General features: G+C 39.7%; 1 protein-coding gene and 1 long non-coding RNA gene across 2 annotated transcripts; one reads left to right on the plus strand and one right to left on the minus strand.

The window, feature by feature from the left end:
* Positions 1-2,323: 2,323 nt before the first annotated feature.
* Positions 2,324-3,361, plus strand: LOC116253587 (uncharacterized). The gene is made up of 2 exons (XR_004172493.2): positions 2,324-2,612; positions 2,757-3,361. It is a non-coding gene; the product is annotated as an uncharacterized LOC116253587 (long non-coding RNA).
* A 10,358-nt stretch (positions 3,362-13,719) lies between these two features.
* Positions 13,720-22,932, minus strand: LOC116253360 (BEL1-like homeodomain protein 9). Its single transcript, XM_031628141.2, has 7 exons — positions 22,843-22,932; positions 22,626-22,755; positions 20,926-21,188; positions 19,495-20,819; positions 16,763-17,136; positions 14,524-14,584; positions 13,720-14,433 (listed from the first exon to the last, which is right to left on the minus strand). The coding sequence occupies exons 4-7, from the start codon at positions 20,773-20,775 to the stop codon at positions 13,855-13,857; spliced, it is 2,295 nt and encodes a 764-aa protein (XP_031484001.1). The 5' UTR covers positions 20,776-20,819; positions 20,926-21,188; positions 22,626-22,755; positions 22,843-22,932; the 3' UTR covers positions 13,720-13,854.
* Positions 22,933-23,439: the final 507 nt, after the last annotated feature.

Genomic DNA, 23,439 nt, shown 5'->3' on the forward strand with positions numbered 1-23,439 from the left:
AGCGAATTGATAGCCGTGGCAAGAAAAGGCTTTCAAAAGGATATGCTAATCTTTGTTCCGTAAATGAATGGTGATGATTTCAACTTCGGAATATTTGTGCGAGGATTTCAGTTTGGCAGAGAAGGGAAGCAGTGTATATATGAGGTAGAGCAATATGGCCTTCTGAGATTAGCTACGAAACTGAATGCTAATTGACTACCTTTCACCTCATGTATGAGAAAACTTATCGCAGAATGTGCGGAAGCATTGCGATTGAGGCTTCTCTGATATTTCAAACTAGATTAACGCCTTATGCATGATTTATTAGATGATCTCGTTCCTCAGCCAAAGATTAGTGAAGTACGTACCTAATCGTGCATCAGTCAGCATACCACGCCTGCTAAATTTGGAATATCACAGAGCAATAATCTTTGCATAAACGGTGCACAGTACTAGATAAATTGCAAAATGAAATGATGACCACCTCTGCCTGTAACACACGGATGATGATGTAGGGACTTAAATAAATTCATGAACAAATTTCATCAAGAGTTCCTGCCAACAACAGAAATATTGACGGTAGGTCAGAACTAAATTAATTGCTTCATCAGGATAGCTTGATAAATGACTACATTTTGAATTGAAGGTCTCTCATATATATATATATATATATATATATATATATATATATATATATATATATATATATATATATATATGTATAAGAGAAATTGGTAAAAGCCAGACCCTTAGTTAACTTTTTGCTGAAAAAATATTTTAAATAAACTATAAACATCTTAGTATATTTATAAAAGTTATTGCGATATAAAACATGCTTTGATTAAAGTTGTTTTTATTGAAAATGTGAATTTTTTTATTATCAAGATGCTATGGAAACCATTCTTTTTTTCTTATTATAAAAACATTATTAAAGACTAAAAAAATAATCAACTTTATATATGTTTTGCATCGGATTATCCTTAAAGATGATGTCGGTATGTTAGACTGCCAAAAAAAAGAAAAAGAAAACTTTAGACTTCAAAATTAAAGCATCTGATTTTGTCCATGACCTACCATGTTTCTATATATATATATATATATATATTATATATATATATATATATATATTTTATATATATATATATATAAAATATATGAATCATGATTCTAGGGCTTACGTTGTTCTAGGAACAGCTCAACAGGGCCCTCCTTTCTTTCTTTTTTTTTTTTTTTTTTTTTTAAGTCCTCCTGCGTGCAGGAGGAAAGGGTATGGTGCTTGCCTCCCCTCATCCGGCCACGTCTCTCCCTTCCTGTCACCGGCACCGCTTGACAGATGGACGCACAGCGCCTTCCTCTTCCTCTTTATGATCCCGAGTGTTGTAGGAGAAAAGGAAAGATATATATATATAGGACAATTAGGGGATTTTGTTTAGATCGGATCTTAGATGGTTTGAGATCATTGGTGATTTCATATCCGAGCTTTACTATGTGACGTTGAATATGATGTTTTGGCCAAAAGCTGAGAAACGTAAATCCTCTTTTTTCACGTATAGGTGAAACAAGATGATTGTTACACACAGCGGGTTCCACATACATGGGATTTTAGATCCGCCGAAGTAATCACAACCTGAGTAACGCGCTTTTGCAACGCAAAGTTTTGCTCCTGGAAAGGCTGAAGATTTCAGTCAAAGTCACGCAATTAGTGATGCTGACCCTGCGCAACTATCAAACATTAAGCACCTTGGTTTCTATGACGTGAGCGATTATATGCGTTACAGAATTATCCTAAGCCACATGGATCTAGTTCCAGGTCCACTGTTGTCACAGTATCTGATTCGAGCAGGACCGCCCGTTCCAAAGTGGAGGAGGTCATGGCTGCACCACGTCTTTTCTTTGGGAGCTTCTGGTTCTAACCATATGATAGGTGGTTGTAGGGGGCCATGCTAAGTTGGTGCGCCATGGCCACATTTCCCACTAACCCTTACAGAGAACCTGCTACGCTGTATAAATGTCATTATAAAGTGTTAAAACACCAAAATAAAAAATTATCAGAAGAAAAATAAGTTGATAATGGGATATGTCACTGCTGTAATTGGTAAAACATTAGACAGAAAAACTAGTCCTGCTTAGCTCTTTAAGTGGAAGACAAAGCTAACTGTTTTTGAGTCTTTGATGTGGACTGAACACGCGGCTCTGCTACATACGTACCCCACCTCATTACGTTGCTTTTATCTTTCACAATTAAGATTTGCAAGATCCTCAACTTGACATGACTTTGGTGCGCAGTGTGTTGCAATACCTTCGAGAGAGTGGTAGGAGAAACACTCCCTCCATTATCGTTTTAATGAACCTTTCGCAAGTCGTTTCAGTCCATAATGTCAATTTCCACTGAACTGTGGCGTAAGTTGCGGGAATAATCCATCGTAGGCCTAGCGACACAGAAACTTCCTGGATTTCTATAAGTAGCTGCATTGATCTGGCTGATGTAACCAGCAGCACCTTGTAATCAACCCACCATCAGTATCCCAAAGTAATTAGCCCATCAAGCCTCTGCGTCTTTTGTATTCTGAAAGCTTATTTCAATCCCTCAAGATCTTAAATATATTATCTTTATTCTGCATTAGCAATAGCAGGTGGGTGTTCCTATATTTGAACCTTTATTTTTTACCATTTCATGATAATCATCGATTTGTTGAACACACAAAGGAAGCACGGCTAGCTTTTTCCTTCTCTTCCACTGACTTGCGCAGCTTTTTTTTTTTTTTTTTTGTCTGCAGCTCTTAAAGGATGAATACCAACTCCATGCTCGTTGCCCTGTTGATAGTAACTACTATTTTGTCGCTGCACATTACAAATGCACGCGGTGAAAACCACCATGGCGCGGTTGGAAACAAGCATATTATATCCAGAAAGATGTTGACTGGTCAAGAAGAAGCTGGCACTGTGAATGAAGGACAGGATCAGAACATTGGCGAGAAGAACAACAATGAAGCAGGCATGAACGGCAGCAGTTTTCGAGGAAGCTCTGTTGCTAACCATCACAGCATACCAAGACGGTGTTTTCCTACCTGGAGCACTGATCCTAGCCAGCAATGTTCAGACGATGGTGGTGACATCGGCAATAAACTCGGGAACGGTCACAACTAGGTTTCGGATTCCTGAAGAGATCGCGTATAAACTCTTGAAAGTAACTAAATAAGTGGCTCGCCGAGGTTATATCTCAGAGTTTCCGCAGATCAAAGGTCCGGACACCAAGAGACTACCTATACGTTGTATGTTGCTGATGATATATGTTGTATATATGAAAAAGGAAAAGCAGAAAAATATGACTGGTGCAGTATACTATTATAATTTCCTTTCATATATGATGGTGCCTTTCGTATCAAGTTCTTCAAATCCATCCTTTGGTTCCCAAGTTCTTCAAATCCATCATCTGATTTCCGGCCCAATCAGGACAGGTTCACCTTTAAGATCAAAGGCGGTTGAACTAATCAAGACAAATCGTGAAATCTAACAAAAAAAGAAAGCCTTGTCCTTGTTGGTCTTCCACAATATATGCAAATCCCCATGTCATAAAGAGACTACCAATCACCATAACATGTTTTTATAGAGGTATCCACACGATCTAAAAAAAAAAAAATGAGCCTTCCAAAATTTTCCAATTTATAAAACATTTTTTAGAGAGAGAAAGGGACGCCTCTTTCCAATTTTGTGAGCATACAATACCGTTTTTATTGCGCCAAGTTGTGAGCACTCTGTATAGATAAACTGTAAGGGACAATTCCATCTCTCTTAGACACATAGGTTCATTAATTTCAAAAAAAGAAAAAACAGTATATTGGAACGAGAGAAGGCCTTGCCTTTCCATAATTCTATCACCGTTAGACATAATTTAATGAGGATGGAAAAACATATATATATATATATATATATATATATATATATTCTTTCTTTCACTAATTATATGCTCCATGCCTTAGAAAAGAGGTTTAAAGCAAAATTTGCATCGTAGAGTAATTCTTTCAAAAATCTAGCCGTGCGGATTATATTTCGATGTTCTATACATAAACTGTAAATAGATATGTTGTATACACAAATGGATCGATTTCTGTGAGTGTTGAAGATGTAAACTGCTTGAAATTTTGTAGTAACTCAAAAGAACCACATGTCTCCAGCATGCTGCGACTCCCGAGAACCACGTTCTGCGTCTTTTTACCAAGTAATAGGTCAAGAGATGCAGGTCTACAACATTCCCAAAAAGACCTGTACATGTCCGACGAGTTGACTCACCTACAACAGCTCTGAAGTCCACGGCAGCCACGCCATATTGCATATTGACGGCACCATGAAAACGACGGAAGGAAATTAAAAAGACTCTGCATGGCCGGCTTCGTCCCTTAAAGTGAAGGCACTGTCATCCTCTCCTTTGCTCTTCACTCCCTATAGTGGACCGACTGTTGCTAGCCTTTCTGATTCTCACTCCATTTCCATCTTACCCCCACTACGCATTGGTCGGCTCACCCCTCTTTTCCCTTCTTGTTTTGGGCCCCGGTGATCTTTTTCCTAGTGGAATTGGCATATCCTGTCAATACTGCAGCTGCCCTTCAGATGACAAATTTCACTTTTCTGATCATTTACTTGTTTTAAAATTCAATAATAGAAGAATTTCTGCCTCCCACTTGATAATTGCTCCATTTAGTGGAGAACCCATTACCAGTTTTTAAAGTATATGAGTTGTTGTGTCAGCACAATAAATGATCTCTATAAGTATCTCTCTTCTTCAAGGGAAGTGTGCTAAAAGAGGAAAAGCAATTAAAAAGCTAATTAGAGGAGCAGAAGTCGTTTTAAGAATGAGGATGAGCGTTGTTGCGTTGCTGCTAATGATGGTGGCCTCCTCCTCTGCCATCAGGGGGTCAAAGTTTTATACGGTAGAGAAAAATGGAGAGAAGAAGGACGAGCGGATGAGCGGAGAGATTCTGGGCCAAGAGGCGCAGACCAATGGAATGGAGGGTAATTACGAAGGGAACGATGCATACCATGGAAGTTATGTCAGCAATCACCACAGCATACCAAGGCAAGATTTCTCAAGCTATGCCAACGTCCCACCTCAGGGTGGTGGCGGCGGCGAAGGTGGTGGTGGCGGTGGTGGTTCGGGATGCGGAGAAAATGGTGAACAGTGAGTTCAGAGATGACGATTTCAAGGTTCATGCGACTATATACCATATATGCTTGTGTAATATGCATGTGTAATAGCACATAATTAGCAGCCCGCTTCTTGTATGTTTTGAGTTTGGTGCAAGTCTTCACTTTAATTTTTGCCTGATCTGTTGTCCGGTCGGCAAATATTCTCCCTCTCTCTCTGTCTCTCTCTGTTTCTCTAAATAGCACACGCAGACACACACTTGAGAAGGCTGTTAAGGAATCGAAGGGAAAGTCTAAGAATCCAGAACCACTTGAATCTTGGTTTTCTAGTCCTTTTGCTTAATTTCCTATAGTATCTGGTGCTTACTGATCTGTGAACCTTGCTTTTCTTTTCTTTCTCAATCTTGACAAGCTTACTGATCTGTGAACCGCAGTTTTTCTTTTCTTTTTCAATATTGACACGGTAAACAATTCCTTTCATCCAAAAAGCAGGAATCTTATTTTGGGAGAGAGAGAGAGAGGTCTGGAACTTAGTTGTTGAAGTATCACAACTAGGAGAGGTTGAAAACTCATTGGGTCCATAAGCTCATCACTGCCAGTCTGATCGTCTATATTTACAATAACGTAGATGGATAGTCGCATAATGTTGGGAGAGGTTCAGATCCAAGCCCTCCAATAAAGTAACAAAAGTGCCGGAGATGAATATCTTTCAATACCTCTGCTTAATTTGCGAGAACTCTGGCCGTCAATCTTCAGTCTGGTCTCTTCTGGGAGCCGTGAGAAACTCTTTGAATGCGCTAAATTAAATAATCAAGACTTAAAAGACATCCTGACAAAATACATCTAGACAATTGCCTCAAAATACATAAAAAGAAAAACCGACACACAAAATTGTACAAAATGTGGAAGTGAAAACATTTACTAGAATTTAGAAATCTGATCGCTGTCTGAAGCATGATATCTCACTGTTTAGAACGTTAATTACGTGAGGAAGGAAAAATAGTAGAACTAACAAAGTTGGGGGCAGAAAATCACAAAAATAGTTAATAAATGAGCTGAGGATCAACAAAGAAACAGGACTTACGATCGTAATGATGTAGAGCTAGCATCATACTTATTAATTTGGTTGAATGGAAGGTTAACAATTTACAGTAACAAAGGTCTGAAGCACTCGCATTTTGCCCTTGCGGGTGATAGACTGTGTTGAGGCCCAAGTAAGTGGCGGTCAGAAGCAAAGCCAAGAATTTTTTATGAGGAAGGGTGATTTATAATTTCAAAATTTTGACAGCTGCTGGAATATCATGTTGTTAAAATTTGTATATGAGATATATAGTTTTTAAAAAAATTTATATGTAAATTAAAAGAAATCTTGATGGGGGCCAGACCCTGGTGGCGCCCTTGGCTCCACCCCAGGCAGCGGTCCACCTTCAACCTTACTAACCTACCTTTAACAACACAAAAGAGTAGCATCTTTGAAAATGGAAAGCAGGACTACCTTTTTCACAACAGTAGCATTTATGGGAATCAAAGTGGGATCGTGCTAAGTATTCTAGGCCTATTGAAACGTCGCATGCATTAAAGTCGGAACATGAAACATACACAGTGTTTTAGAAGTGAGCTTGAAACCATGAAGACAGCCTGAAAACCGGCGAAGAGGCAACAGTTAATAAAAAATAGCTTTTCGTTGACAAGGAAACTGCTTTTCTGAAAATGGTACAAGACTGTCCATAAATTGATGTTATGTAAATATTGGTTATAGTTTACCAATGATCCACACTCGGCTTGCATTATGTGTGAGACTATCGTCAAAGCTGTAAGTGCAAATGGAATCCGTTTAAGAATCTCATTTGCAATTGTGAAGAAAAAAAGAGCAGAAGGAAAATATCTAATTGCAATCGCAGCAGTATTGAAGATGTGAGTTACATAATTAATTGTATTTCAGAAATTTACATCCAAAAACGGGAAAACCTCTTCTGCTAGGACTTTTCCAAGGACAAATAAATGTAACATTAGAGAGGACTTCAAGTCGGAAAACTATAAAAATGAAAACTGCGCGGGTCACTCGTTCGACGCTGCACTGACCCTCTTCTGCCTCCTGTGTTTGACCGAATAATAAATTCCACTTCGAATCAGACTGTCTTTCACGAGCCGAGGTTCCTGCTGCGCAGACGATTCATCATCACGTTATCGTAAAGTAAACCTCCTTGGATTCACGACGATGATGATCTTGCAAGCGTGTACGTCTAATCTGGACCGACTTTCCATGTTGGCAGCCGCTTCGAGATCTGACTCCTAGCATTTCCACTTCAAGCAAACAACAAGAGAACAAGAAACGCGAAGGAATAAAATCGAAGCAATGCAGAGTGACTGAATTAGCAGAGGAAACTTTGCATGAGAGAGAGAGAGAGAGAGAGGATAACCACGAAAAGGAGGGGGTGAAGGAATCAATTCCTTCATCCTCCGGTTTTTCCGGCGAGGGGGGCCCCCCAAGCTCTGTAGCCGATACTGCCCCCGAGTTTCCCCGCTCTCTGACGAGGGAGACAGACGATTGCAGTACAACTTGGCCACTTTCTGCAAGGGGGAAGTGGTGGTAGTACGTGCAGCTGCAGCAGCAGCAACTTCCCTCCATCCCCTCTCATTCTTTCTCCCATGCATGCAGAAAGAAGAAGGAACAGGGAAATAGAAAGAGGGGGAATAGTACGAATGGAGCTCCCTCCATTTATTCCTCCCTGCCTTTTTCTTCTGTTGTTTTCTACCCTTTCTGCCTGTCTCTTTGGCAGCCTCCTGCCTTCACGTGGCCCGAACCAACCGTGGGAAAAGTGCGATTCAGCGGGATCTACGGTGTCAGTCTTGTGAGTGAGCGAGAGCCTCGAGACCGCAGACGGAGAGAAAGAGATAGAGACAGAGTGTGCTTATTCTGTGTACCATTCACATCATCATCACAGCCTAAACCCTATGGGAGACGATCTCTATGTGAATATCAATAATTATGTGCAGACTTCCGATTCGGTCGCATTCAGGGAAGGAGATAGTAAAGAGATCAGACATGTCAGCAAGCGCCCAGGGGAAATGTGCCTGCACGCCTCCCATTTCCGTTCGTTTGCCCGATTCCTTTTTCCGCTTCGGATTGCGCAAATGACTGGTTCTCAGTTTCTAGCTTCACGACGTGGAATGTTCCCCTGATCTTAACATGTTGGTCGTTGCGGTTTTTAATCCTTCAATGAAATATGGCCAAAATATTTCGCATGGATTTGTTTAGCATTGTACTTTTGTATGAAAATAATTTCTGTCTCATAGACAGCTATCAGGGACCATTTTTTGGAGCTCCATGTACTTAAATCAGAAAGAAGTAAAAAAAACAAGAAACCTACAGATCTGAAAATGGTTCGCTCGGCCTCCTTCCATTGTGAAAGCTAGATAAGATGCTTAAAACATGAGCACATATCGTGGTAAAACTATAAGAAAATTGTTTGGATCGAAGGTGAGGGTATTTCATGCATCTATTTATTTATCCATGGCTGACAGATATTGTGGAAATATGATTCTTTTTGTTGTTCAGTTAGCCCCGCAAGAATCAAGAGTTGTTTTCTAAATCAACACCACCAACATGACTCATCAGGTCTGGCTCAGCTGATCTTGTATTGAGCTTATCCGTTGACAGATCCAACCTGGTTCAATGTGTGCTTTGATAAGATTGCCGACCAAATTTTTAAAGTTATCACAAACATAATGAAAATGAAGTGTTCACTAGTCGGCAACTCTGTCGTGGAGAAATTAGAATCAAACTTGATGTGCTTGGTTTTACATGTAGTACATGGTTTATTGGCTGACGTATAGAGGAGTATAATTTGTTGATTTTAGAGATCTAATTCACCAAATTAATTCCAACCGCATTGATTTAGATTCTGCATTGTTGCAGAATCTAATTAATTAAGCACGGTATAGATAAAAGGTAAAGATGCACGATGCCCACAAGTCATTTTTTTTTTAGACAGACACGTAGATATGCTGCCGTCTAGACTGCCAAAGAACGGGCGCGAGAATAAATTACAATTTTACATTCAATTGAACCTCCGGAGTTGGGCACATAAATTTCTGTGTTTTAAACAATCAATCAATACAGGCAACCAGATAATCGAGAGCTCTGAATCTCCCACATCTTTCGGAGAAATTTCTCTACAGCGAGGTCATATCACTTATGTTTTCTTCATCATGAAAATTATTCCCCTTTTCTTTTTCCTTGAATATTTATGTATTATGAGAACTTCCAGCAGCAACATCGTCAGAATAGAATAAAACATGCACGATTGCTTTCCTTTCATAACGAAGTATATATTACCGACTGCATTTAGAAAATCTCGACTTTTATTGATATATTGTTATCGACCAATTGTCTATATATCAAGTTCTTTGTAGCTTCAGAAACCTTTTCTACTTTGTGGACATTACTGGGAACTTTCTGGCTCCCAAGACCGAGTGGTTATGTCATAAACAGCAGCCTCATTCAATTAACCATGAAGAGAAGCAACACGATTATCACTATCATCCAAATGATCAGTCCATTTGTTCCAATTCACCGTTTTTAACGTGACCGCATGAAATGAAGTGGGCTTGGCGAATGACCAGTTATTGAAGCAATTAATGCTTTCTTAGCCTCTGGTAACAGATCAAGCACCTTATATAGCTGTTTTATATGACATATGCGTTCGCATTTAGCCGTAGTTTGATATGGCTGTGACGAAACAAGAACTCATGTCAGATGTTGAAGAGCTGGCTTTTTTAATTACATACCTGAGATCAATGGGTGATGATCTCCCGAAATTCTAATTAATTAATCATGAGATATAAATTCTAAAACAGCAGCGAAGGTTTAATTGAGTTCTATTTAACATCTTCTATGTCATATGATTAGGTCCAAAGGCATGAGACTGGGTCCGGTCCAAACTTGGGTGTTTGGCTTGCTTTAAGTGTTCAGTGTGAATTTAGTATTTTAAAATAGAATAGCTGGTCAGGCAGGGTCCGTGTAGAAAGTACATCACGACCGTTTGTTTGATTCCTATAGATGCTAATCTCTTGGACCGTAGAAGTTAGGATCACGATACTCAAGTATTATAGTACCTCACCAAAGTCTCAACACAACCCAAAATCCAGAGGGGACATTCGGGTCTTCTTCAGATTTTGTGTCGTTAATCGCCTGCTCACCGAAAGGATCAACACGAGCAATGCCATTTATGCTTTCAGTGATCACCTTGGTCTTCGAGCTTAATTTCTTTCTCTCGAGCTCCTCAACTTTAGCGGTTATGTATCGTAACGCATAAGGAGACGTACATTAAGTTACTATTAATATCATCAAGCTGATCAGGTAGCTGGGCAACTTTATATATACATCTAAAGTCATCATTTACTCACTATTGTAATAATTACTTCAGTAGATTTGAATCATGTACATGTATTTGGTATGCATGGCAGGACCTTGAAAATGATATTCGTTTAGGGTTCTCGTTGGTTTCCTTTATCCTGACTCTCACGTCCCATATCTAGGGGGCATTTAATTTGCTCGGATCTTAGATTTGAGGTGGTTTACGATCCTGGGAGTTTAGATCCTGAGATTTTAGATCCTTGATTTCCAATAAGAACATAAAATTTTACTGTCGAAAAATGCCAGAAATACAACTTGGAGTTGTGAACAATTTTATATAAGATTTCCAATAAGGTATGTACATTTTAGTCGTTTAATATTTTTATAATTTCCTTTTCATCTTTTCAAAAGTCTTATTACATTGGGTTACTCATTGCACATCCCTGTGCATGCACAAGTTGTAGACATAACCAGCTTCGTTTTTTGGTATGTATAGCTGCTCTTTTGATGGCATTAACAGTTGGGTTGGGGGGGTTTCCTCTCTCTCTCTCTCCCTCTCTTTAAATTGGGTATAGTCTAGTTGGTCAGACACGGCACATGTATTGGGCATTGTCTTTCTCTCTCTCTCTTTATATGTGTATTTATGTGTGCCTGCCAGGGTTGGAGTCAGAATTTTTTTTTGGTATTAAATATATAATTAACAAAATTTCAATTACCATGAGACAATGACCTGGGACTCATGAGACGGACTCATATACTTGGATCCACTCTAAGACGGACTCATATAATTGGATCCAAGTCCAGACGGACTCATATAATTGAATCCACTCTAAGACGGACTCAAATAATTGGATCCACTCTAAGAGGGACTCATATAATTGGATCCAAGTCAAGACGGACTCATATAATTGGATCAAAGTCCATTCTAATCTAAGCACGAAATTAATTTCCAGAGTAGAATCAGTGGAGCATACGCCCCAAGAAAACTCCACATATCTCTGTTCCTATGCGCACGCGTTACTACTGTCCGTAATATCATAGGTAGAAGAAGTCTGCTAAAGAAAAGTACCTAGCCTTGGAGTTTCAAGGTTTGTTTAGTAACTGCAGCGAAGTCCCCGGCCAGATGTTCGTGTGAAGTTGTGGAATAAGGTTATAAGGCAATAGTCGAATTTTCAACAGCATCCTATTTACCATTCATTTACAAGTCAAAGTTCTAAATCGAAACTACGGCGTAATGAACGTCGCAGCAACTGGGTACTCCAGATATTGATTCTGTTCATGTGTTTTTAGCATCGAATCGGCTGGATCCTGAATCCTGCCAGTTCTTTTACAGCAGATTTTACTAGCAAGGTGGAAGAATTAACCATAAGCGCTACGTCACCGCTTTATAGACATGCGTCTTCCTACCTTTTTAATATTGAGAAATTCCAATCATTATCCAAACCCGTTTCATTAATCCCAGCAGATTTGCAACAAAGCATGCCTAGCTTGTGATCTACTAATTAATTGAATTCTAAAGATATATGACAAGCTTAATAATGAAGTTAACGGTGTGGGAAAGCTCAGACAGTAAAATGAATGCGTGAATTCTTTAACTTAATGCGCTTCTCATTCCCTTCAATTTAATGGACTTTGCATTCTTACCAATATTTCATTTCATAAAGAAATTGGCGGAGCCCATTGACTCCCTTCATGGACAGCAGTGGAACTGTGGAAGTCTAAGCAAAGGCCGTCCAAGTGAGACAAACACCACAACGATGGAAATATTAGGAAACTGGGGGGGTAAGGTTGAATGATTTCTCTCTTCCCGCACCAAACAAGGTTTAATTGTCATTCTGAAAGGTATCCTTCACCACGATTAATCATCCTGGAAACATTTCTCCTCATTTTGAAGGTCTCATCATGGAAAAGAAAATAAATACTTGCCCAGGTAAAAAAGTTATCTTGTGAAAAGCATACCCTTAAATTGAAATTGGAATTACATAACAGTTGGAACAGATTTTGGCATAATGGTTTGGCATGTCGATGATTCGAAGGAGAGAATATATCATTCGAATATCTGAAGCCAGAAGAGATTGTGTGTGTAAGAGAAAGAGAGAGAGAAGAAAAGAATTTCATTAAACGAGACGTTTAAAAAGTGATGGACACACGAACAAAACAACTTAAGATGTGTGAACTTTGCTAGAAGATCAGGGCGTCAAAATACTTTCAGAATGAAAGTGATCTCAGTCAGATTAAAGATGAGAGAGAGAGAGAGACCCAACTAGCACTGATTTCTGGAACTAATTCCACACATTCTCAGAAAAGCAACGGTGCAACAGATTCTAAAGAAGAATGTGTGGTTCTGAAGGAAGATGTGAGGAAAAGCATCTTGAGATAGGAACCCAAGAAACCCCTGCAAACCAAGACTACAATTGGCACCACTCGATCTCTCCCGAGTTCATGACTGTTCCAGACAGAAGCATGCGTGAAAAGATCGACAAGAATGCTACTGAATGCCGACTACGTCTAAATCGTGGTCAGCAACCAAGACCAACAACTCCACCGGAAAAGCGGGGTCGCCCTGCCACCCTCATTCAATTGATTTTTTCACCAACCATCAGATCACATATACAACACAAGGAACTGGTCGCTTTCATTGCTCCAACTCTTTACATCACATCACAAGCTTTAAGTTTTTTCAAGAAGAAAAGAAAACAAGAGAGCTACAAAAACTGGATATTTCAATCCAATCAGGTAGCTAGAACATTGCGATCCATGTCGGTCCTGACCTTCCTCGTAATTAGTAATCAACAAGATTGCATGTTTGACCCAAAGACAGTCATCTAGAGACTATGAAATTTGCGTTGATGACACTTTTCAAATCACCACTTGGACCGTACAGATAACATTTAAATTTTAAAAGGAAACTCATTCAGTTGAATATATATATATAGTTCACGTGAAAAGCTGTCACACACGATGCAACATCCGACACTCCTTCCCTTCCGGGGGAGACCCCTTCCTGGACTTTCTTGTCTCATGTTGTGTAGAGAATATACCTCCTGCACCAAAAGTTCCCAACCCGAACACACTTCCCCATGTTTAACCATCGATTGCACTCCTTCGAATGCACCCATCCCCAAAATTCAGAAAGAAAGAAGAAAAGAGAACAGAGATTTCATTTTTCTTTTAACTTATTATAACTTGCAGTCATATGATCACATATAATATAGGAATAAAAGAAAGCATGCTACAGAGCTTAACCAGGGACTCGCGCATGCCAACTCTTCTCCATTTTTACGTCAAAGATTTTCTTACTTTGCCTCCAAACGGAAGAGAAGAGAAAAGGCAACGACCAACGTCATCCGGCCAACTGATCGTGGAGGCGCAGCTCAGAAATGTGATGCCGCTACCTGCTGCTGCTGATCCCTCCCGTAGACGCTACCACCGCCGCCGTCGCCGCCACATGCAGCAGACTCTTGGATGCCTTGCTTCATTGCAATGTTTCCATTACCAACGTTTATAGTGTTGTCGATGGTATTTCCATAGTCATCTTGGAGGCCCTCAGTGTCGTGCTTCAGCCCCAACGTAAGCGACACCGAGCCCAGACCACTTAGGTCCATGCCATGCTGATAGGCCGAAAAATCGATGGCGTTGGCGCACCCCTCGGAAACACCCCGCGGCCGATTCATCAGACTGCTCAGCTGCAGATTTCTGCTGCCGATTTCCGGCAAGCCGTGCGTCATACAGAGGTGGCCGTCCTTTCCCCCGTAGTTGGTTCCGTCCGAACCTCGCGTGCGTTCCAGCGCTGCGCCTGCCGTCGGCTTCTTCGTCACAATGTTATTATGGCTACCCATTTGGCCGCAGGCGTTCAGGTCCATTCCCGCAGCCTTCTGTGTCTCAAGCATGTGTATTTCTTCCACCATGGGCTTCCAGATTCTTACTCGAGCATTGATGAACCAGTTTGAAACCTTGAATCGTGAAACCAACAAAAGGGTTAAGATCAGTGACTTTCGTCACGATGGAAAAATAGCATTACTTCATTTACTTAGAGGTGGTACCTGATTTCTAGAAAGACCAGTTTGTGAAGCCAACATATGCTTATCGGTATCTGTTGGATACCTATGAAGGTGGCAAGTAACAAAAGAGTTAGAGACGCAGAGGACATTAAATCATGAAAATTGAAACATGACCTGCACTATCATGGAGAACCCCTCATAATATACTATAGGAGTTAAGTGAGAAGCCACCCCAACAGAATGCCAGTCGGAAATTAGACAAGGCCTATGAAACGATCCCCAAGAACAAGACATGTGCTTGTTCATAACATAATGAGTCCACATTTCGGAAGTAGAGATTTTATGTGAAACTGGGAAAGGATAAAATCCATGGTTCACGACTAACAACACAGAAAGCAAAAAACATATATATATACGTGTGTGTGTGTGTGTGTAAAGAGATGAAATCCTCCAGCCATTTGGATCTAAGGTGGGCCTGATTAAACACACAATCAGATGCAATGCATCGTTGGTTTAGCATGACCAAAGGATTTCTCCATCCAAGACACAAATCCAAGGATCCTCTCTCTCTCTCTCTCTCTCTCTCTCTCCCCCTCTATATATATAAGAATTGAAATCAGCCAACGATATTGAGAGATGAAAAAATATTTCAAAACCATTGCTAAGAACCCCACACAAGTTTATGACATAGTGATGGTTTATGGCATGTTTAGGAACGGTTTATGGTGCATTTAATCACAACTTACAAACATTTAGGCATCCAACATCTCAGAGATGACAGATTTCAACTTCAACAAAAATTAATCGACCAACTTCTGGCTGCAAATATGGTGGAAGAAGAATGGGCACGTCCAGACGTCTAGACCTAGATGAAGCGAAATTAAGACTAAACTACACCAGATCAGGAAGCCGGTATCAGAAATTCATCCTACCAGTGAAAGCATCACCGAGACATGCAAACTTCAATTTCACTGGAAACGAAATTTCCATTTATGGGCCGACCATTGTAAAGCTTCCCATATCTCAGTGTCTTCTTCTTAAGGAATAGCCTTTCTGGCAGCTCCCCTTACACAGATATCATGATAAGTCTGCCATCTTGGTAAAAGTGCTATTTTTTAATTTCTGCAGATTGCCCTTGATCACTTTATCAGACAAAGAGGAAAAAGTTCTTCCAGCAGACTGCTTCAGTGTAACTGACATTTCACCCTGCCTTAAGGGTAAGGGGTTCTGTGCGGCTGTCATAGACTGTGGCCTACACCACGACATTCAGAAAAGAAAAGGGGTTTCCTTGAGACGCAAGGGAAAAAAAAGGACAAACTAATTCCGACTTTCCCGTTGTTTTCATCAAACTCTGGTAAAACATTCATGCTTGGAAGCGTACTTTATCTAAAAAGATGAACTAAATCGGAACTCGGGTCAAGCTTTTGGGCTGTCGGTATGAGCATGCAGATACCAATCTGGGCTATAGGAAAAACCCGACTGCTTCAATCTGCTATTAAGGAAATAAACCCAGATGGAACTTAAACAAAATGTTATTATGATAAGGAAAATATTATTAATTGAAATGGTTCTTCAGTGCCTCTAGAAGTAAAGTTTCTAATCAAAATATAGTGCATGTAATAAAAAAAAAATACAGCTTAAAGCAGAGATTAAAGTGATTTCTGGGTTATGATCCATTAGAACTAGTTGATTATGTCATCACATTCGAATAATATTACTAGGACTGAGACCCGGAAAAACTTAATTGCACCTGCGGCTGGTAATAATCCCTACTAATAAAACATTACATTAAGGCTGTTTTTCATTGCTTTGTATAATCCCTCGGATCTCAAGTGCACTGGGTTGATTTTTCTTCTTTCTCGGGGGCAACCACGCTTTTTCTCTCTTCAAAATATAAAAGGTAGGATTTGAAATCCTCCCTTGATCCTACGATGGGAGAGAAAAACAAATTATATCTTCAGTCTTGAGATCTAGTCTTTTCAAATGGCTATTCTGTTTATAATGGGAGAATCTTTTGACCTCCTCGACTTCCATCTTTCTTGTTGATTTCTTGGTACGATAAGGCCTACCCAACATGGAGAAAAACTTCGAAAAAATATTTTCACTTCTTTTTGGTGGATGAGGAAAATAAAACAACACGGCTGAGGAAATACAAACATGGAAGGCCAAGGTCAAATGATAAAAGCAGCTAATTTAGCAAATCCTAAAGCAGAAGAAAACTTGTCCACCATGAATGTCCACGGGTTAATGAAATGGACGTTAAGGAGGATGAACCACTTACGGGTGAAGGAAATGCTCGAACAACCAAGCTCTCAGTATGGCAACTGATCGCTCAGGGAGACCTCTCTGCGGCCGCCAAATATGCTGATGCTGATCATCGACGTGAGTTTTCGCGTGCCGGAGAGATGGATCAATATACTTCAGCTTTGCATTATCGCCTTTGGTTTGACAGTAAGGATTCAACTCATCACCGACAGCTCTACTTATATCTTGCAGTTCCCTACTAATAATTTTCTTAAGACACCTGAAGTGCCTTGAAATCATCCTTACGGCAAAAGAAGTATAAGGACTTGCTGTACTAAGACCTGCAACAGACTCGAACGATGATACCACCATTTTTATCTGTTGATTATAGTAATCATACCTCACCATGACCTGAAATTGTCAAAGTTACCCATACTTTAGTCTTCCAAAATGAAAAGAGGCGAAACACACTTGCACTAGATCTAACATTAATATAAAATTTAACTTTATGTAAAAAAAGATTGCGGATCATGCACAGTGGCTAGGTCAAGGATCAAAACAAGATGTATACAACACAAATACAAGGAGACAAACGAAGGAGATACATTCCTAGTTGACACACAATTTTGAACCAAAGTCCACTGACTGCTGTAAAACACGGATTCTGGTTTTGCTGCAACAACGGACCAAAGCAGGAAAAATTGTCTGTCGCTTCCAAATACAGTGTTTTCCTAATGCCCATTAAAGGTTTCACATATAAAAATTTAAATTGTTATCATTCAGTGCTTTCATTTGTAACTTGTAAGTATGTTGCAGTTACCAAACAACCAATCCATGTCTATACAACCTAAAGAAGGTGATGCCAAGAAGATTGTAGAAATAGTCAAACTAAATAAACAAGCAAAATGTGGAGTGTTATCTATTAAACGTACAAGCCGAAATCACAATGCCGTGCTTAAACAGATTAGCTTCATCATGCACATCGAGCAAGAAACATCCAATCAAAGACAGCAGAAAATGCAGCCACAGTATACAGTCGTAAATGAGAAAATGCCCCACTACTTCTGTAGATAATCTCTCTCTCTCTCTCTCTCTCTCTCTATATATATATATATATATATATATATATCCATTTTTCACCCAGAAAAAGGAACACACATTTACATGATCTCAGACTTCTGAATTATACAGACGCTAATGCAAGATATCGTATTATCTTTGAACCTTAGGCCTGAATAACTATCTGCAAAATGCCAGATCATATCTCACAGTTTAGGCCCAAAAGCAGTAAAACCATGAGGAAGAATATTTTAATATTTGTAAACTAATCCTTACAGGTCTTATTTTTCTTCTTTATTTGCTAGGCAAGGTGTTACAAATTATTCAAATGACGAAAGGGAACTTATATACCAGATCTCTTATAATGCAATGTCCACCCATAGTTATCCAAGTCCCTCAAGGATGATGATAAATTGAACACAATTTAAGTTATCTCCAGATGAAGCAAACATACAAAGAAAGTATCTTCCAAAAGTACAGTTTAATGAAAAGAAAAATGAACCAAGTATGTCTTCAGAAGCATAGAAAAGGAAAAAAATCTTTCTAATTATTTATCAGTCACTAAAACTTGATGAACTCATTTCTACCATTTCATGAATATTCAGTCTGAAGATTAACAAATGGACCACTATATGAAAAAACTACAAACAATAGCAACAGCAGTAGACATCTCTCAATTCTTTCATCCATAAAAATCAACACCCTTTGTCCCACCTACCAACACACACACCTGCATAGATAGACAGGTTTAAGTTGTTGGACCAACAATGCAGAAACCTATATTAGTGCTTGTTAAATTGACATAGCAGTTGCAGTATTATATCATGATATGGGAAAAAGAAAACGTTTACATCGCAAGTACTTAGGCATGCACATAACATGAAAATTTTTAAGGGCAAACACTATCAGTACCAACTAGCTTTTGTCATGAATGCAACTTAACAAATTCAAAAGATCCAAGAATAACAACACAGGTGATGAAGCATGATCAGTTTCATGGAAAGCTGTGGGGGTGTGTGTGTGAGAGTGTGTTATATATATATATATATATAAGTTCATTTGCACAAGCAGTCCTATAAAAAGTGTTTAGCTGGTTTAAGAGGACAGATCTGAGTTGAATTAATCTACCTTGACAAATCCACTGTCATCACAAATTTCTATTTTGCTGATGAAAGCGAAAGCTAGTTACCGTTTATATGTAAAATAGCTACCTCTCAAGTACATTGACACAATGTTTCAGCAATTTACTTACGTAGAATCAATAATTGATATAAGTTAGAAGGCTTATTTTCCTTGTTCAACAGATATACACAAGATCAGCACTTCCATTTGCATTTTATTTAGAAATGGAAGTTAAAAAAATTAATTATATCTTCCCTTCCTCTAATCAAATGTGCTATTCCCATATTACAATTTCACAGAAGAACTTAACCATGTTGGAGAAGCACAGAACATCATGCTGCAATCAAAATAAATGAGGAAAACAGTGAATCACACACAAGCTATGAATAAAAATAATCCCAATTTTACTTTATGTGAAAAATGAAAACTTTTAGCAGACCATTTTAAGTTGCCAAATCTAAGGAACTTCAGAGAGAATTTAAAACAAAAAATTGACAATGGAAGTAAATGAAGAACAGAAAATCATATGGCGAGTATAAGGATGAAAAAAACAAGAGGAAGAAGAATTGTAGATCAAACAATACCAACCTCGTCGAGCATAGCCACCAGCTTCATTTTTCTGTGCTGATAACCAATGTGATAGCTCTGAGAAACTGGGTTTGATATATCATTACTAGTAGATACAGAAGAAGAATTTCCAATTGAAGAAGACAAACACAAACCTCCCTTCCCATCGGATCCAGAATTTGCTTCGATTGTGAAGTTCTTATCGTTTGATTCAATTGAATGAAACTGACGAGTCAGACCGACGAACTCTTCCAACAACTGCTGTGCTGGCTTCAAAAATTTTGAACTCTTCAAGATGGAAGAATAACCAGTAAAAGGTCCAAATGGACCGCCACCATTTTGGACTACTGATGATGAGCTCAAGTTGCATTCAATAGCATTTACATTCTCTTTGCCACTAAACACAAAAGGCTTTGGCAATGACCCAAGGTTACTCCCAAATTGCCTATTACAAAGTGCATTTAGATTCGACTTCAGTTCTTCAGAAGAGTGATCGCCATCAACATCCATGGGTTGGATCTCTTGACATCCAAATCTGGAACCAAACTGAGGAGCTCGTAATTCGGGAGGAGGAATTGAAGAAAGAGACAGAGCTAAACATCGACCACTTGCATCACATTGAATATTAGCAGAAAGCTGATCACTGCCGTAGCCACCTTCACCCTTGCTTGCCATGAAAGCATCATTCCATCCAGTAACACTATTTACTCTAGGAGATGTTAAAGTATTCCCGTAGCCTGGACCAATAACATGATCACCTCCACTACCCAACAAAGAAACTTGTTCACCTTCCCTCATAACTTCAGAAATGTGTGTACTGCTTAATTGATGAGCCCCCATAACGGATGGTGGAAAAGCAGAATAATCAAGAGACATCTCCTGATAATGCTTATGGCTTTCTGAACTATGAATATCACTACCAGGAGAAGACTCCAGATCTGGGTAGACAGAAGAATAGGTTGCATTCCTCAAATAAAGCTGCTTAGCAGGTTGAGAGACTACTCCACCGATAAGAGTACTTGGCAACGACAACGCACCATTATTAATGAACATAGAATTCAGACTGCAAGCTGGGCTTTCAACATAGTTCACATTCCACACAGCTGCATTATGTGAACCAGCATCCTTCCAGCTGGCTGTGTCATGAGCATCATAGGATGATTTAGCAACAGGAAATGAATAAGAAATGGGCTGGGGACAGCTCTCAAGTTCAGATGCACCAGTGTTTGAATGCCCACCATCTTTTTGAGACACAAGCACCTCAGTACTGATAGGGAAACAGTTGTTCTCAGGCTGAAACATGCTTGATTAATGAATGTTTGAAAAGCTCGAACTAGGTAAGTCACCTGGGGTAAAGGGCCAAGAGAAAAGAGAATTACAATCTCCTGCAGTGACGAGACAAATATGACCAGAATGATGTAACAGGTACGCTAGGGAATGTCAAATTTTCACCTAAATTTCAAGTTTTTATTGCAAATTTTGTGAGTAACGCGTGATCATAAACGAATCGTGTCTATTCATGAGGAGCAAACCCCTATGTCTTTTGGGCTTGCAGATACTTTGATCATTCATGACATGGATCAGCAGCAGCAACAAGCTTCCTTCCAACCTTAAGGAATTCCAATCTTGCAACATGCAGCATCGATTACTTCCAAATATAAGTCGGATCTTCTAGTAGGACTTCATTGGTAACAGCTCCAAGACATGCCAACCTTCTGAAAAAAAATATATATATATCTCAAATATATTAAAATAATAATATCATATTGTTACCAAAAGAATTCAACTTTTTGCTTTGGAATAAAACAAAAGAACAACAGATTGTCAGGTGCACAACATTCTAAATCGCCACCATGTGAGAGAGAATGTGCACTTATCTCTGTGAACTATTCGCGGGTAAACAAAATAAATGAATAACGTCTCTAAAATATATATAAAAATCGTTATCTTCTTAAACAAAGAAGCTCACTTAAGATCATTTGCAAACAAAAAAGTAAAGCACAATGCCCGTGCGGGGGCAAATCCTTCCGCCTCTACAACTCTCAAATTGGCTTCAACAGATTAATCATTAAATAAGTCTTCTTCTTCCAAAATATAAACATAAAAGTAAGAATGATTCACCAATTTACTACACGCAGCGTCACGAAGGGACAGCGACCGATCGACACCCAACGAGGATATAAAAAAGAACCACGACATCCCATATCGTAATTTCATGCAATTTAAGAAGGTAAAAAAAACGATAATGATTGATCAAGATCCTAACAGTGGAAGAAAACTATCAATGGCGTCGCAGAAGGCCATGCAGTCTGCAGAATGAAGTGATAGTGATATTGTGATAAGAGAACCGCAAGAATCACTTGGAGCCTCTCTCGCTTTCTCGCTCTCCGCATCTACAAACTTCCACTGAGAGGTCGAAAATCACGAAAACAAAGGAAAGATCATTGCTGACCATGATCATCACAGTAGCCGCACGTCACACTGCTCACATCTGCTCGTCGTCTCTCCTCCCTGATCTCATTCAGCACAGTTCACAAGAAACGCGTGCTTTTACAATGCAGGAAAGAAGACTTTGAAGGCTCCGGAGAATAATGATAAGAATAGCAGGCGGCGTGAAAGAAAACTTGAAGGGCATTTTCGTCATTCGAATACGAAAAGCATAACCGAGGGCTCAGTTCAGGAGAGATAGAGAAGTAAGAGGAGAGTCAAACAGTAGAGAATAAAAAAAAATAAAAGCTTTTGCTCCCAACCCTCACCAAAAGCCCAAAGAAAAGAACAAAATCGCCTTCCCTTTATTCTCCCTACTCGGGAGAGACGGTAGGGAAGATTGCAGAGCAAACATTGCCGAGAACAGCAACTGCAAGTCTGCAAGGAGGCCCATCACCGGCAGAAAGAATTTATAAACATTTCTAGCCTTCAGGCTTATTACCGTCCAACAGTCCAACACAACTTTCTGTGAAGATGGTAGGAAAAAAACATGCACAAAAACCAGCTTAAAGTAGGAAAGAAGAGAAAATTTGCCAAACGAATAAGATCTTTCTTCCAGTTAGTTTAATTATTGACATGAAAAGGAATGCGTTACATATTTTGTCAACCAAGTCGCAAATTTCCCACACCAAACTATAAAAGAAACACAAGAAACAAGATTTTACCTCAGAAACGGGACCAAGAGACCAAAGGATTAAGGAAGTTCCCTGAAGGGAAGACAAGCAAAGATCCTTCTAGCAAGCAGCGGCCAGAAAATTCTAGTCCCCGTTACAAAGGGTTTGGTGTTCCTCCGCCCTAAGAGAGAGAGGGAGAGAGAGGAACGGTGACCCACCGATTGAGCTCCACACAAAAAAGAAGGCACAAGAGAAGAAAAGGATGTACACTCTGAGGGGTCTGGATTCGCGCTACATGAATGACCAAATCGCCCTGGCTGTTTTAAGGGAATTACCAAAACTGCGTCCTCATCATCTTTGTACTACGGCACAGACAGAAGCAATAGGTTGGGAAAGTTTTGAAGGTCTTCACAAAAACACAGACAATGGTATCCTGTCTTGGAGAAAATTACGGGGGCGACCCCATCCTCCTTTTTGGCACCTAAAGTACACAGTTCTCTCTCTCTCTCTCTCTCTCTTGCTTGAGCCGCAGACCACACCCTTCTCTGGCCGTGAACAATGGGGATTGCTGATACTGATAGCACGACTACAACCGCGCCCTTTATTCTTTTCTTGTTGCTTTGGCTCTATATGCAAACGGGGATCAAAAGACAGGAACCTGTGCTACAAAGGAAGAGAAGGCCAAGAGGGGACTTTAAAAGGTTGCTCATGCAGATGACCATCTCTCTCTCTCTCTCTCTCTCTCTCTCTCTCTCTCTCCCTTTCTTCTAGTTTGCGAGGACTTCCTTTGCCTCGTAGGTGCATGTGAAGGGGCGAGGTATAAGGCTTACCATGCTTCTAGGCTTTATCTTGCGCATCATCTACG

The sequence above is a fragment of the Nymphaea colorata genome, chromosome 4, assembly GCF_008831285.2.
Source record: "Nymphaea colorata isolate Beijing-Zhang1983 chromosome 4, ASM883128v2, whole genome shotgun sequence".
Taxonomy (NCBI): Eukaryota; Viridiplantae; Streptophyta; class Magnoliopsida; order Nymphaeales; family Nymphaeaceae; genus Nymphaea; species Nymphaea colorata.